At 33.7% G+C, this 17,646-nt stretch overlaps 1 protein-coding gene across 5 annotated transcripts in view; it reads right to left on the bottom strand.

Annotated features, from left to right (window-relative positions):
* Positions 1 to 17,646, bottom strand: part of Vps13a (vacuolar protein sorting 13 homolog A) — a 216,783-nt gene that overhangs the window by 149,716 nt on the left and 49,421 nt on the right. For all 5 annotated transcript variants that reach the window (XM_052713824.1, XM_052713819.1, XM_052713820.1 and 2 more), the window contains exons 18-23: positions 16,599 to 16,785; positions 16,398 to 16,512; positions 10,391 to 10,527; positions 8,221 to 8,353; positions 6,615 to 6,732; positions 4,206 to 4,344 (exon numbers count right to left, since the gene is read on the bottom strand). In XM_052713824.1, coding sequence (XP_052569784.1) covers positions 4,206 to 4,344; positions 6,615 to 6,732; positions 8,221 to 8,353; positions 10,391 to 10,527; positions 16,398 to 16,512; positions 16,599 to 16,785 — 829 coding nt within the window. The remainder of the gene's footprint in view (positions 1 to 4,205; positions 4,345 to 6,614; positions 6,733 to 8,220; positions 8,354 to 10,390; positions 10,528 to 16,397; positions 16,513 to 16,598; positions 16,786 to 17,646) is intronic.

The following is a 17,646-nucleotide window of genomic DNA, read 5'->3' as shown; positions in this document are numbered from 1 at the left end:
TATGAGTCCCTCAGAAGCATCCTTTGAGTTCACAACATGGCTAACTGGCACAAGACAGCTAGCTTTCAGCTTATCTTCTTCGGACATGTCTTCTCTACAAAGCTTAATAACTTCCAAGTTTTTACTTAATAAGAAGCATGAGCATCATTTATTTGAATACTTTGAGACTATTATATGGTTATCAATTGGTCTATCAGTATTACTGAACCTCAGGGACTAGGAAACATTTCCCAACTCATTTTATGAGATTAACATTCTCTTTAAGATACTACACACAGAAAGTAGGATCTAATACCTGTTAAGAACAAACACTAAAGCCTCAATTCCTAAAAAAATATACAATATGTTGAGAAATTCTAATTTGAAATCTAACGTGCTTCAAAATCCAAACATGTATGAAGATAAAAAGAGCCCTACTTGTAGAACATTCTATACCTGATTACATGTGATGTATCACAGTCAAAACTCAGTCACAAAAAGACATTGTATAAAATTACATTCAGATATTATAATGTGGATATAAAGCATATATAAATTCTGTTTGACCTTGTATCCTACATCTACCTCAGATACTTGTAATATTCTAAAATGGAAAAACAAAAACAAGCAATGAAATTCAAAGCACTTCTAGTCACAAGTACTTCAGAGAAGGTATACATCTAAAAATGGAGTATCTGAATTGGCCTAAAATTAGAAATTTCAATATTTTTCTTAGTAACTAACAAATGCATAAACCAGTAAAGATTTTTATACTTTGTGAGGTATATTCACCATATAAATTATGGCTATCATTATATTTTCATAGACATATATACATTTTGATGTTTTTCATTCCCCAGTTATCCTCTCCTACATACGTCACCCTCCTGCTAGTCGTTTCCCTTTTCTGAAATCTGAAACTTTCTGAGCAGTGATATGATGCTCAAGAGGTTTCAGATTTTGAAGCATTTTGGAATTTTTTAAGAAGAATGCTCAACTGAAAAAAAATCTAAAAAATTATTTCAACATTCAAGGAAAAAAAAAGAAAAAGACCAAGTCTGAAATTTAAAATATTTCTAATACTAACCAACTTAGGATAAAAGACATTCAACCTTGTTATTATCAAACAGACAATATACAGGATGTATCAAAGATGAGATGTAATTTAGAATGCAAAACTAATCAATTCATCATATTAACAGACTAAAGGAACAAAGCATAAAATTATCTTAATAGATTCAGAAATAGCATCCCAATATCTATCACAGAGAAATGCTCAGAGAACTAGAAATAGAGGGAAATTTCTTAATTTGGTAAAGAATGTCCAAAAAAAAGCCTACATTATCATATTCAATAAGAAAAGACTAAATGGAGCCCTGTCTGTAGGCCCTGGTCAGCAGCAATCCCGTCCACTGGTAACGAGATTGCTTCCTTCCTTGAATCTTGCACCATCGAGACCAATGGGTTTGTGACCCATGATGATCTCAGAATTGCCCAGAGGACATGACTCTCCTCTTTTGCTCAAGGATAATGTGTGCTTGAAACTATTCAGCAGTACTCTCACGGTCTATTTAATTTTTAAAGCTCAACACCTTTCTTCATTTTGCTCCCTTTCTGTTCCCTTTAGTCCAAGTAAGGCATGTTTAGTTGGTTTAATCTCCCTTTTATCCCTAGTTTCTGAGACGAATGCTTGAATCTGTGACATAATTTCTTTAATCAAATAGTCTCACAACACTCCTGATGCACCCTCAAATAACATGCTCTTATTTTTTGCATTATGGATAAACTAACCATTTTCCAAATCTTTAAGATTTGGTTCCTTTTTTATACACACAGTGGTTTTGTTTTTGTTTCCTTCATTACACCTCTCAATGTTCTAATAACGAAGAGAAAAAAAATATATCATTCCCTTCATAGTTTAATAATCACATTAGCTAACTATTCACTTAGAAGTTCTACATTCCACAAAAAATGAAGACAGCTCAGCTAGATTTCTGCCAATTTATAAGGACTTCTGTTTAAGATATTAAAAAACATGTTGGTAGTTTTTATTACAGTCCTCACCAGAAGGAGCTTTTAAACATGTCTATAAATAATTTCTTCAAGATGAGAACATAGGATTTTTCTAACACGTGCCTTGAAATTCTTTCAACTGTTACACAGTTCTAATGACAGTTTTAAGTGTTACTACTGCAACAAGTCACTTTCTTGGTACCAAAATCTGCAGGAGACTGCCAGGGCTACCATAACAAAAAAAATCACAGAATCAATGGTTAAAACTACAGTAAGTATTTTCTTACAATTCTGGAGGCAGGAAGGTCAAGATTAAGGTATTATAAAACAAGTTTTTCAAAGCATCTACATTTAGCCTGCAAAGAGCCTTCTTGCTGCATTCTTAGTTGGCCTTTGCTGTGTGCACATGTATTCTGGTGTCTCTTTTTATTCCTAATTTCCTTTTGTGAAGCCACTAATCAGTCCCAAATTAGGGCCTATCCTAATGGTCTTATTTTAACTTAATCACTGTTTTAAAGTCCCTACTTCCAAAGCAGTCACAATTTAAGATATAGATGTAGGGGTTAAGGTTCCATATATGAATTCAGAGGGAAAACAATCAGGGCCCAAACAGTATGTATAAACCTAGCAAAACATATGTAGTATATACTTGTTTAAGTTATAACCTTCCCCCCAAACCACTAAAATGACATACTGGAGAAATATACTTTTAGAGTGAATTGGAAGACATAGTAGTGCTAAGATTTCAATTCTCAATAATATTATTTAGTAAATAATACTATCCTTACCAAACTCATCAAGACTTAGATGGAAATTGACAACTTGATTATAAAATTATCAAAGCTATTTTAAAAAAATGGAAAATTTACCCTGCCTATTTAAAGTACTTACTATGAAACTATTTGTATAATTATGACAGATTTCTACTGGAAAAAAAAGATATAAATGCAAAAGGTAGACAGCAGTCACTGAAAAAGAAAAGAAACAGACACAAGCATATATAATCAGCTCAGGAGGAAAATATATATAAAAAATGAAACTGATATAATTAAACAGATGTAAAACTAGACTGAAGATGTTAAAAGATTACATTCAAATATTAATGTAAAATTCACATACACTTATAAAGTAACTCTAAGACTACTGCGTTTTTAGAATGAAACACAGGGAAAAAATCTATTTCATTATTAGGCGAAGGTTTCAGAGATATCACATTTAAAAACTTTATCCAAAAAGAAAATAATAAATATTACTTCATCAAAATTCAAAACACATGCTCTTCAACAGAGTTAATAAAACAGAAAGCTCAACAGCAAAGCAGAAAAAACACTGTAAAACACTAAAGTGGTCAGGAATAACAGGACAGTATATCAGCAGTTCACTATCAAATGGATTAGAGAATGGGGATTCCACAAACTTGTTTTGCTATTTTTTTCAAATTGTAAATTATTTAAAAAGTAGAAAATTTAATGATTTACAAATAACCCAAGAGTGTGGAAATAAAAAAATTAGATATTTCCTTTCTTAAAGTATTTTAGGAAGAGAAAAATCATATAATAGTCAAGAAATCAAAGGTATGAGAAAATAGCTATATATAAATAAAAATTCATAATAAAAATAAATTTACATGTGCACTAAAATTCAAATGTGAAAAAGTAATTCCAAATGAACAATAAATTTCCATAATTAGAAAGCCATAATATGTACATATATTTGACAATAATAACAGTTCAAAAAAGTGAAATTCAAGCAGTCAATAAACTTAGGCAAACATATCCTTTAAACAACACAAATTAAATCCAAAAGGGAATATTTTCATAGAGTAAAATATTAAGAATGGCTAACACTCAGGACAATTTAGAGCAGAGAAAGACTCATTCACTGTTAATAAATTAATACTCATGAGAGGAAAGTTGACAAAATTCATCAAAATTTAAAAATTACAATACTTTTCCTCAACAACTCCAGTTAGGAATTTATCTAATGGACAGAGGTATAACCTAATACTTGTACAAGTAAGTTCAAAGTAGTGGTTTTCCCCATAATTTTAAATACTCATAATGTAAATGGGCATCACGGAGATGTTAGGTAAAAGACGCAATTCTGCTAAAAATTAAAATGTCTGTAAGTAATTTCACCTGTGGTAATTTCATCTACTACTTTGAAATCTATTTTCCAATTTAATATTTCATTAATTGTAAAAAAGACTTTACCTGGAATGATTTGGCAGGGGCAGGTAGATCAGTTATGGGTTTAGGTTTTGGAATGCTTTCAAACAATTCCATAATCCCTTGAAATTTTTTATCCGAGATTCGTAACGAAACAAGAGGTAATTTTCCAGAAACCTTGAATCTATTTTGTAGAGACAGGAATCATTACAGAGCATATGGAGTATACAGAATATATAGATCAATTTTCATTTTGGTTTAAGTACACTACTTAACAAAGAATGGGAACTGGGGAGGTGACTCAGTGACAGAAGGCTTGCTGAGCAATGCTTAGCACCTACCCCATCCCTAAATCAAAACAAAACAAACATAAAGACGAGTAGATGGAAACCCTTAAATTCAACTAATAGTGAAAATAAAAATTTAAAACCACAAATGACATCTTACCTTATAAACCCTAGATGGACCAGCCCTAATACTTTCAGAGGCCTATTTTCCAGTATTACTTCATTTATTGTTTCTCTAGTGTTTGCCAAACAGATGATAATATTAATTATCAGTTATTTATTATGTGACTATCATTACAGTATGTATATGCCATCTTTGTGTACTCATCCTGGCTTCCACACACGTGTATGCCCACATGTACAAACATTCATGTGCATACACACTCACACAAGAATTTTTTAAAAGGTCTGATCCTCACACAGAATGTTTTAACTCATTGGTTTTATCCAAATTTTTCCCTAAAATTGATTTTTTTCAAATTATACACTTTGGTTGTCAAACATTGGTTTCTAAAAATGTCCCTGAATTCCTTCAGAGAAGTCCTAAGTTTTATTTTTAATAACCTAAGTATTTGTATTCATTTCCATACACTGTGGTTTAACTTAATTACATAGCTGCAGATCAATTCAATTGATGCATCAAAACCTTTTCCTTTCTTAAATATGCAAGATGCACAATGTGAAGAGACTAGGCATCAAAATGTTATCTACTACATAGCATGCTTCCGTTTATTGTCTTAAATCTGTCTAGTTAACCATCACAGTACAGGTAACTGCATGGACAAATATAAAAAAGGGTTATGATTTGGGCTTTGACTACTTTTCATTTTCTACAGAAATTAAGACATAAAAATAAGTCTATGTTAATTGGTGCAGAAAAAGTAGATATTGCTCGTAAATGAGACTAACATGGTACCATTTTAAGAAAATGGTAAAATGTTTAAGATATTATATTTAATCTCTATGATAACAAAATAAAACATTCGCAAAGTATACAAAAACGGTAATGAGAAAGTAATCAAAACTGTTGGAACAAATATCTACCAAACACAAAGAAAGGCCATCAGAGGAAACGAGAGAAAACAAGCTATAAAACATACAGAAAACAAACTAACAAGTCCTGCCATATCAGTGTGTAGATAAAAGTGTTTTAAACTTCTCAAAAGACATCAGTTGACAGAATTGATAAAAAAACAAGATCCAACTATATGCTATCATGACAGAAGATTCACTTTAAAAAAAATATTTATGTCAAAAGGTAAGTATTAAAATAGATATCCTAAACAATCAACATGAGAGGGATGCCTGCAGTAAAAAAGATTACAAGTCAAAAACTATTACTGAAGATTTTGAAAAGAATGCTTTCTAATGAAATAAAAGGACAAATTTAACAAAAATATGTTAACAATTAAGAACATATACATACCAAACATCAGAGTTTAGTGAATTAAATACTGAAAGAACTAAGGGGAAGAAAGAGACTTTTAGCAATAGTAGTAAACTTCCACTCTACTTTCAAGAATGGATAGAACCAGGCAGGAATCAATAAAAATTCTGCTTTTAAAAGAGGACTAGGCTGGGCGGTGGTGGCGCATTCCTTTAATCCCAGCACTCAGGAGGCAGAGGCAGGCGGATCTCTGTGAGTTCGAGGCTAGCCTGGTCTCCAAAGTGAGTTCCAGGAAAAGCGCAAAGCTACACAGAGAAACTCTGTCTCTAAAAACCAAAAAAAAAAAAAAAAAAGGACTAGAAAACATTATTCATCATATATTTCATAGATGAACCCTAAGTAGACTGTGAGTGAAGTAATATAGATAAGAAAGGACAAATATTAAATGATTTTACTTCTATCCAGTACCTAAAACCATCAAATTCATAAAGATAAACTGTAAAGGGGGTTTGGTAGCAAGGGGCAAAAGGCAGAGTAGAATGGAATGTTATTATTTAGTGAGTATGAAATTCAGTTTGGAAGATTGTTAAAGTTCTAGAGATAGATGGTGATGATGGCTGAATTTACTAAGACACCACTGAACTACTTATTAAAAATGGCATCAGTGGCAAACGGTATATGTATAGATGTAATAAACTCAATGAATTATAGCATTTCTTTCATTACAGACTTACTGAGAAAATCTACAATTACGTTAAAAGGATAATATGTAATACATACTTGGGCATCTTGACATCCATGAAAACCATGGCTTTAGAGAGTTCTATATTGACATGCATAGGTGTCAAAATATGCTGTGTAGATACATTGAGCCTTCGAGCTTCTTTCCAATTATCACCTAATCACAGAAAGAGTTCATGTTTATTATTAGCATAATCTTTATAACATACAAATCCTAAAATTATCTAAAGGACATATATATCTAAAGTCTTTACATTTCCATTCTTTTTTCTCAAAGCTGCTTTACAATACAATGTTCTATTACAAAAGAAAAAGGCCTGTTTTTTAAAAGGCAGCATAGTTTATGCCAAGCAGATATTCTACCACCAAAACAATGTCACTATAAGGCAATGAAAAGGGCAGATAAATGTAAGTGCATTTGATAATTACTAATAAATGCCATCATTTATTCAAGATTTTTAATTAGCACTGTTCTAGGCAATGTTTAAACTTTAATTCTCCCGGGGATTGTAATTATTACATTTTAGAAAACAAGATCAAAACTTTCCTATAGTCAAAATGCTAAGGCAAAAGCTGAAATTCATACCTAGACCTACAAAACATATGACCTGAAACATTCACTGCAATGTTAACAGTCACATGTGAGTGAGTGAATAGTTAATTTAGAGCCTTTGATGTAAATGCAGCCAGTCTAGGGAGATAACTCATTTTGTAAAGCTTGCCCATTAAGGATGAGTTTGGTTCCCAGTACCCACTTAAAAAAACAAAACAAAGCCGGGCGGTGGTGGCGCACGCCTTTAATCCCAGCACTCGGGAGGCAGAGCCAGGCGGATCTCTGTGAGTTCGAGGCCAGCCTGGGCTACCACGTGAGTCCCAGGAAAGGCGCAAAGCTACACAGAGAAACCCTGTCTCGAAAAACCAAAAAAAAAAAACAAAAAAAAAACAAAAAAAAGACAGGCATGGTGGTTCATGCTTGAAATCCCAGCCCTAGGAAGGTGGCAATGGACAGATCTTTAGAGTTCACCAATGAGCCATCTTAGCCTAATGAGCAAGTGTCTGCACCACCACCACCACCACCACCACCACCACCACCACCACCACCACCACCACCACCACCACCACCACCACCACCACCACCACCACCCACACACACACACACACACACACACACACACACACACACACATACACACATCTAGTTTTAGCTGGATGGACTGGGTAACAAAATTTTCTGGTTTCAAACCAGGAAAACGCTAGTAGTCGTTTTTTGTTTAGTTAGTAGTCAATATTTGTTTTTGTATTTAAATAAAATCATTTGTAATTAACTTACAAAGAAATCACTCACTAAATTACTCAGCTAGAGTAATCAATCACTCAGCTAGATTAACACAGCCAATCAAACACACATACTCAGTCATATATCTCAATGAATGGCTATTCTGAAGCAGTGGGATTGTGCTTAAGGTGTCACACTTTCACAATCAACTATCTTTCATTCACTATGCAATATTAACTGTTAATTTTAACTCAAATACAGGAAGCAATCACGTAGAGGGAAAGTCTTCAGGCATATCTTCAGAGTATCTAAAAAACCTACTTAATCACTAGTTAAAAAAAAAATCATCATTACATCTCTTGTACTTACCCACTCTACTGTAAAGCAACTGTATGCTTGTAAGCTGAATATCAAAAGAATCATAAGCTCTATGCATTATCTCTTCAAGGCTGGCCCCACTTAGTTTCATTTCTGGTAATCTTGATCGACTTTTACTTGTCACCTTAAAGTTAATTTTAATAGTTTAGACCATGTAAAGTACTTCAAAATGAAATTACTGCTTAGCTCTCTAACATAAAAATTTAATAGGACAGGATAAATTCACAGACGGACATATACAGCTATTAAAAAGATCCTTATCCATGAGACGTACAAACAAAGATAGGTATAAGATGACATTCATATGGTGAGTTATATTTTTTATTTATATCAAAAGAGGGGAACCAAGATAGTCCTAGAAAATAATACATCTTTACAAAAACTTAAAATCTAAAGAAAACTCATTAGGAACAAGACCATGAGAAAAGTGTGGCTGTTTTTATTGTCTAATAGCAGATTTTTAGTAGCTATGTAATAAAAGAACAGGGCTTATTATCTCTGTCTGTTATGTAGCTCCAAGCATGCCATATTTTTTTTTATCTCCCCTTTCATGGAATACTGTGCACACTATTTTTTTCTTAAATATTCCAGCGATCACTCCAAAGCAGTATACAATTTTTTTTAAATGTAAATACATGCATACATATATATAAACATTTTTTTACTTTGTTTCATATAGCTCATAGGGAGTAGACTGTCAAAAATGATTATCTCACCAGGTATAGTGGCATATGCCTTTAATTCCAGCACTCAGGAGAGCAGAAGCAGACAGATCTCTTTGAGATAGAGGCTAGCCTGGTCTACACAGTAAGTTCTAGGCTACAAGGGCTACGTAGTGAGACGTTATCTCAAAAACAAACATAAAAATAAAAAGATTGGAGCTGGAGAAATGACTCAGTAGTTAATAGCACTGACTGTTCTTCCAAAGGACATGGGTTTGATTCCTAGAACCCATGTGGCAGCTCACAATCCCTTCCAATACCTCCTTTTGGCCTATGTAGGCACCAAGCGCTTAAATAGTGAGCAGATATATAATGCAGGCAAAATACCCATACACATAAAATTATAAATAATTTTAAAATATTTTAAAAATATTATCTCTATAACGTAATAAATTTTAGATAACAGGTAAAACAAATTAGCTAATGTCACAAAATTAAATATTTAAAACTCTTGATCCTTATATTCTTAAATTGTCTTTGAAATAATTTCATGATAAAAATCAAATTATATATCTATAATATAAATATATACCAAGTGCAATGTAACAGGAAAAGAACCAAGTTCTTAGGTATCCAAAGCTATCTGCAGACTTCTGGAGGTATTCTACATTTAATGGCTGTGAGCAGCAGAATGGTAATGATGATAAAAACACTTTGCATCTGGACTGTCCATCACAGCAGCCACTAACCAGCTCTGACTAGTACTTAAGCACTTAACAAAAGTTGAATTCATTTTTAATTAATTTTTCTTTAATAATTACATGACACTAATGGGTACTATACTGAATGGTTTAGATGTAGAAATCTAAAAAGAATGTTTCTACTCAACTTATATATGTAAAAACTTCAGAAAGATTACTTCCAAAACTGTCCCCATTCTGTACACTTAATCAAATAAGATTTAAATTGAAGAATAAAACACTTGAGTATGGCAAACAAGTCTATAAATACAATTCTTAACATCTACCACTGGCTTTTAGGTTAAAATGAAAATTTGGATTTTGAAAATACAGTGAGGAAAAAGAACTACCTGATGAAATGAAACTTTATTCACTAACCACAAGGATTGTTTCTCAAATCCTTGTACTGCTATATATTTAAACATCAATAAACCAAATTGAACTATCTAAAAATCAGTGCATATTCTCGGGCTGGAAAGACAGCTCCACAGTTAAGAGCACTTGCTGCTCTTGCAGAGGACCTGAGTTCAGCTCCCAGTACCCACATGGTGGCTCACAACAACCTGTAACTCTAGCTCAAGGAGATCTGGGACCCGCTTCTGGCCTCCTTAAGCAGTGCACGCATCTGGTATATATAACTACATACATGCAGAAAAACACTCACACATGAAAAATATATAAATCTTAATAAAATCAAGGTACATTTTAAACAAAAGAATATCACAAATGACATATCAATCAAACATTATTAGTGTATACCTTTAAATGACCAAGATCCAAGAGAAGTAGATTTGATGTAGGGCTAAAATTCCCATATTGTGGGACAATAACATAGGAAGCCTTCACATTAATTCTGAGATCAAGAACTTTCTGTGTTTCAATAATATACAGCAAACCTGCAAAAAGATTAAAGTCTTGCAATGAGTACGTTTCACAACTTACTTTATGAAAATAAAGCAGAGAATCAACAAACATGAATTGATAATGCAATTTAAAATTCCATAAAGTCAGTACCGATTTTAACACACCTTAGAGAAAAGCCAGGTGCGGTGGCACACACCTTTATTGGGGCAATTGAGGCTGATCTCTGTGAGTTCAGGGACAGCCTGATCTACAAGTTTGGTTCTCAACCATCCAGGGCTACACAGTGAGACCCAGTGTCAAAAAACAAAAAATACAAACCAAAAATACCCTAGAGCAAAGAATTTACAATATAAGTTTACATCTTTTACTGGTCAATATACACACAAAACTAATTAAAGAACAGGATTAATAACCCCCCCCCCAAAAAAATAAATGGGGTCTTTGGGGAGGGAGTTTAAAAATCTTTTATTTTTACTTATGTTTATATGTCAGTGTGAATATGTGCCTGCAAGGTCCCCATGGAGACAAGAAAAGGATGCTGGATTTCTTGTAGCTAGAGTCTCAAGTGGTGCTGGAAACTGAATTCGAGTCCTCTAGAAGACCATAAAATGCTCTTAATCCTCTGAGCCACTGGGATGGGGATGGGTGCATAGCATGTTGGTTGAAGAGGTTAGAGGACCATTTCTGCTACTGATCCACAGACAACTTCCACTTTTGAGGCAAGGTCTCTTACTGGCCTGTATCATGACCAGGTAGGCTAGGTTAGTTTCCAAGGGGCCATCTTTTTCCCCCACCCCATCTCACTATTGCTGTGATTACAGGGGTACACAATCACATCTGGCTTTTTAAATGGGTTTTGGGTATCCAACACATGTCCTCATGCTTGTGAAGTAAGTGTTATCAACTGATTCACATCTACAACCACCAAAAAAAAAAAAAAAAATGTTTTTAAACCAGATAGTTAATTTAGGTGAAATGAAAGGAAAAATACAAACCTTTTAAAAATACATTAATAATAAATGGTAGAAAGCGTTTACTTGTATCTGCTATTAGAATTTGTGTAACTTCTTCACAATTCACAAATCTAATAACATCTATTCCTACCATACTAAACAGCGATACAAAGCCTAATTTTATGACAAGCGAAAACACCTCAGTCATTAATTCACCTTCCGCAAAATCACATGTAAACCAGGAAAGGCAACAAACCCAGTTTCTCTATTACTTAGATATTTCATTCACTTAGGCCATCATATGCTAATAAATTTAATTCATTCCTATGCATATAATTAGCATACTAAATTCATCTAATTTATTTTTCTAAGTCCAGTATCATATTGTAAGCCTAATTATCTATATTCTATCTACAAACAGTCATTAAGTCAGCTTAAGCAAATAAAAGACACTCCGATCTATAACAATTTAGGATATAATAGCTGGGTAGAAAGATACCTAGCTCCACAAAGACAAAAACAACAAAAGAATTATTTAACCAGTGTCGTATTTAGCATTTCTGTTGCTATAATAAAACACCATGAACAAAGGCAACTTGGTGAGGAAAGGGTTTATTTTTTTTATCAAAGTCCATCATGAAAGAAAGTCAGGGCAGGAACCAAAGCAGAGGTCATGGAGGACTGGTTTGCTCTTCATGGATAGCTCAGCTTTCTTTCTTATAGCACCCAGGACCACCTGCCAAAGGGTGGCACAATCCACAGTGAGCTAGGCCCTCCCACACAAATCACCAAACAAGAAAATACCCCACAGACGTACCTCTAGGCCAATCTTATGGAGGCATTTTCTCAATCAAGAGTCCCTCTTCCTAGATATGTCTCTACTAATGTGTCAAGTTAACATAAAACTAGCCAGCACAACCAGATTTTTCACCTTAATTATAATGAAAAATAATATAATGAAAAGGATAGTGCATGCGTAAGTCCTGCTACACAGGTCAAGAGCAGACGTAATTTCTTTTTGTCAGATTATGCCTAGGTTAGGAAATATCACCAGAATGTGAGATGAGAAGAAAAGTCATTAATGTCTTACAACTTTTATAAAGAACTGATTCGGAAAGTTCAATACTTGAAGAGCTCACATTTCTATTTGGAACTCCTTTATTTCCTATTATTATGACCTACTTCTTTCGTTTCTCAAACGTAAATCCTCCAAAGAAATAATTTAATGTTTTGTAATGCCATATTAATTTATTATTATGAAGGTTTAAAGTAGAAAGTGCATAAATGTAGGAATATCTAGTATACTTATTCAGCATACTTAGTATAATTTTTAAGACTAAGGATTTATTAAGAATGTATGTTTGAAATAAAGTCAGTCCCTTTAATAATTAAGTATGTATTATATATACAATGACAGAGAAAAATAAAGCTTAAAAACCAGATACCCAGTATCAAATACAGCAATCATTAGCTTGATATGCATGTGAAAGAAAAAGAGAATATTAAATTGATAATAATTTTCTAGTTGTGGTGGTGCACTTATAATTCCCGCACTTGGGAGACTGAGAATGAAGGATAGTTTTAGGCTCATGCTACACAGTAAGATTTTGTCTCAAAATAATAGTAATGATGATAAACACTGTTTAAAATATATACTTATATATGTATAGAATAAGTAGCCTATATTGGCTACTTATTTTCCTGAAAATGTGAGAAAGAAATATAAAAACTGTCATTTTAAAGAAATTCCAAAGGTCTTCTCTAGGCAAGTGATACAAGACTGCTTAATAGAAAGAAGAAAGGGTCTTAGCACTTCCAATAACCTATCTAAAGCAGATTCAGGTAAAAAGTTCTTCAAATGGTAAGAAAAGGGGAAGTGAAGGCCAGGAACAACTGCAGAGTAATAGATCAAAGAATTCTGACAATCATCCAATAAACTTGGGACATAGTAGAGGAACAGACTCAAAACATAGTTCTTCACATTTCCCCCAATCATTTCCCAAGTTAGAATATTCCAAGGTTGACCACTGTCTCAAAGGCTCTTTAAGCTAGGTGGACCATGAATATAAAGCTATGTGGTCTTCACACTACTTCAGTGAGACATTCTCTAGTCCTGATTCTAAAACTAAATCAGGCTAACCAACAATCTCAATGCTCTGACAGCATTTGGGTCTGTTAATGATCTGTTTCCTACCTCGGCTGGCTCCAAATTCATCCACTTGCTTGCTTTATAAAGGTGGATCTGAAGATTGTAAATGTTTTTCCTTAGCACTGAAGACAAAACAAGGACACCGCACCACAGGAGGAAAGGGTATCACTTCCTGGGTGTTCTCTCAGCAACAGTGAGGCTTTCTCCAATGTTAGACCAGGCAGGACAGGAGGACCAAAGTACTTTAGAGCCAGCACCTTTCTTCAGAACCTCCTCAGGTAGTTTTGGATAAAATACACGTAATGAGACTTTGTCTCAAGAACGCCTTTCCCATACCTGAGGAAAGATTTCCAGAAAGTTTTGCCAACGTGAAACCACAATGCCATTTAGTAAGTCACACCTGTTGCCTTCTCCAATAAGGACTGGACTTGAGTCTTTGGAAAGATGGATTCCTAGTGAACAGTATCTCAGTTGTAATATTCTTTGTAAGTGCTCTTCCTGTCACCTTCAAAGTTACGTTTTAAGTGAGTATGACAATCCCTCATTATGGCTAAAAATTCATTACACAAACATCATCTGTTCAAATTACTCTTCAGCTTCTGTCTACGGAATGGAGTAGATACATTTCAGTTTTATATCTGGCATAAGTATGGGATTGTGAAGTTGATTAAAACTAAGAATTATATCGGCCACACTTGGCATGGACTCCAGTAGGCGATTTCCACTCTCCTTCCTGTCCTCTACTACAATCTCCCATCTCCTCCTCAGACCTGTAGCAGACTGCTGCTCATCCAGGCCTCTCTTCCCTAACTACAATCCCTGAGGACTTCTCCAAACCTTGCTGTGGATTCAGCTTTCCTTGCTCCCTCATCGCTTTGTGTCAGCCATCTGTATTTAGATATATACTCTCTGCCACACACCCACAGTGGCCACATCTGGCAGGGATGCACCTAAGTGAATCACACTATCCTTCCTGTCCTTCATCTTCAGCATCACCCTCAGCCAAATAACAACTTCTTACAGGGACCTTTCCTCCAACCTAAATTCCATTTACTGAAGACTCCAACTCTTGGGTCATACCCAGGGTCCCCCAGCTCTATCATCCCTGTCTCTCAAGACAACCTACTGACAGAACCCCCTCTTCCCATCACACCTCCAGTTTCATGGGAACCCTACTTTAAGGTGTGAAAAAATTCCCCTTAGCTCTTTCCTGATGCTCCGCCAGCCTTTTCTACTAGCAGACCTCTATTCCTCTCTGCCACCCACTGACCTGAGAAAGCACCCTTTATCAGGCAACATACAGCCATCACACATTCCTAAGATCCAGAGAGGGCAACAGAAATCAAGGAATGGAACAACCACCTAATAAAGACAAAACAAGATTCAACACCTAAAATCACCTCAGTTGTCACAAAACCAGATGCCTAGACACTAGTACAAAAACACAGTAATGGCCAAGACAACGTATCTCTAATCAGAACTCTGAGAAATGTAGTATAGCTGAAGAATAAGACAGAATTGAAAATAGCAATTATGAATATGTTCCAAGGGCTTTAAAGAGCAATATGAATAAATCCATTAATGAAACCTGTGAAAACACAAAGAGTAGAATGAAATATGAAAACAGTTCAAGACATGATAGTATAAATAGAATCACTACAGAAAACTCAGACTGACATGAAAATTAATAGAGGCAAATGCAACAAAAACTAATACAGAAGAAAATGAAGGGGAAAAAAGAAAATAACCAAAGAGATAAGAGTTATCAGTCCAGTCCAAAATAAGTTCATTTTAGTTTTCTAAAAAATAAAAAAATATATTAAATGTTAAAAATTAATTTAAGAATACTAGTAGCTTTCCAACTTCAAAAATATTTTCATAATTGTTTCTAAAAGAAGGACTCATTCTGTAGTCTTTACTGGCTTGGAATTTGGATGTAAACACTAGGCTGTGATCTAACTTACAGAGATCAGCCTGAATACTGAATATTTTTATTCTAAATAACAAATGCCTCTACTAGTATAGCAAAGGAAAAACAAGCTTCAAATTATAAGGGTAAAATGCAGGAGACTTACGTTTTCCAAAATACATTTTTATAATATTTGAATTTTATACAGCAGACATTTACTGTTTTAGTACTTTCTGTTGAGTAATAAGACTTAGGAAAAATGTCTTGAAGATAAAAAAATCTAAATCTGACTGGCTACTGGATTTAAATACAATGAATTCACATTTACTTGTAAGTATCTATCTGTCTGTCTCTACATAATAAGAGGAATAGACTGAAAAAGAGGCTTTACTTAATACTTTGTTTTGGGCTTCTACTGCATATGCTACTACATGAGCTGGAACAGAATTCAGGAATTTGAACCATGAATGGAATCTGAGATTGTAAGAAAGAGTAGAAGAATAAGCACAAATAAATAATAAGTAAACATGAAAATGTATTAGCAAATTCAAACCAAAAAATACCTTATAAATACATAATGACACCTTTTATTCTCCTTGAGAATAGAAGAAGATAGGACTTTTATTTCTCAACCTAATCTACCAAACTCTGGAATACATTGTAAAAGAATGAAAACAGGAAGCCTATTACTTAAAAAGAGATCTAAATAACTAAATGAAAATTTTTCAATTAACTTAAATATGATTATTAAATATAAGCTGTGTAAAAAAATTATTATTGTTCTATCTACCTGGCAAAAGCACCAGATTAGTTTCTACTACACTATATCCAGTCTAGAAATACATTTAAAGTACAATTTTAATATTTTATTTAATCCACAAATTACTTTACCTGTTGCTGTTTTATCTCGAAATTCTTCAAGTTTTGTCAAAGTTGCTGAAGTAAGCTGTTCTAGGTGGACATCTTTTGGAGGTCTGAAGAACTCCACTATACTATTGACTGTCCTCTGTTAAAATAAGCACCACTGGCATAAAACACAAACTCAAAGCAAATGAAAACACACTTAAACTTAGTAATACAGAAAATGCTTACTGCATCATAAATTATCTCTAAAGGTTCAGCCTCTATGATGCACCTCTGAGCAACGGTTTCATCTAAAGGATTTGTTTCAAATGTAATCTGGAAGAGTGACATATCATCCAATGAAGACAGTAGGTGGGGTTTTTTCGAATTATCTGGTAAACCAGTAATATGAAATGAATCAATCTTGGTTTCAAATCTGTATAAAAGAAAAGAAGAGAAGTTAGGAATCAATATAATTTTAAATAATTTGTTAGACTGGACAATTATAAAACATAGTAAAGACATTTTTCTTTGCATTTCCTATAACTCAGATCATTTAAGAGAAAAATATATAATTCCTATGAATTTTAATGGATTACTTCACTAAGAGCCATATTCATGCTAAATTTTATATTAAAATGCTATGATAGCTGGTATTTGGTATCTGCACTTGAAGAGGGGCATATAACCTAAATTTAAAGAGGTAACATTATAAAATACTTATAGGAATATATAAGAGATTCATTGTACCCTTGGTTAAGCAAAACTTCTTGGATATACTAAAATGCATACATAACAAACTAAGTCCAAGTAAATCAAAGTAGGTCAAAATTTAAAAAAAAATTGCTACAAGAGATATAATAAAAAGAAACTGTACCAAATAGAAAAAAAATGAGATTATTTTACCTGTAAGGGTAAGGGTGTAGCTGAGTGGTTACAAAACTTGCCTACAATGTGAAGTACCCTGGGTTCAATCCTTAGCACCCCCAAACCCATACATACATGTATACATACCTATACACATATATACATACATACACACATATACATACATACATATATAAAATCTTGGGGAAAGGCTATAGTTTAGGTGTAAATACTTGCCGAGCATAAACATAGCCTTGAATTTGATCCCCACCAGAGAGAGAAAGATGAAAAAAGATATATAACAAGAATGCATAAAGAACTGTTAAGAACGCCAATCAAGACATATCAAATAAAAAGGGAGAGAAAGCTTAAAGGTCATTTCTCCAAACAAGGTATGAACATGAACATAAAATGGACAAATACAGAAAAA

The sequence above is a fragment of the Peromyscus californicus genome, unplaced genomic scaffold (genome assembly GCF_007827085.1).
Source record: "Peromyscus californicus insignis strain IS unplaced genomic scaffold, ASM782708v3 Scaffold_4__1_contigs__length_199733344, whole genome shotgun sequence".
Taxonomy (NCBI): domain Eukaryota; kingdom Metazoa; phylum Chordata; class Mammalia; order Rodentia; family Cricetidae; genus Peromyscus; species Peromyscus californicus.
The sequence above is the reverse complement of the archived record's forward strand: the minus strand, read 5'-3'. Positions and strand labels throughout refer to the sequence as shown.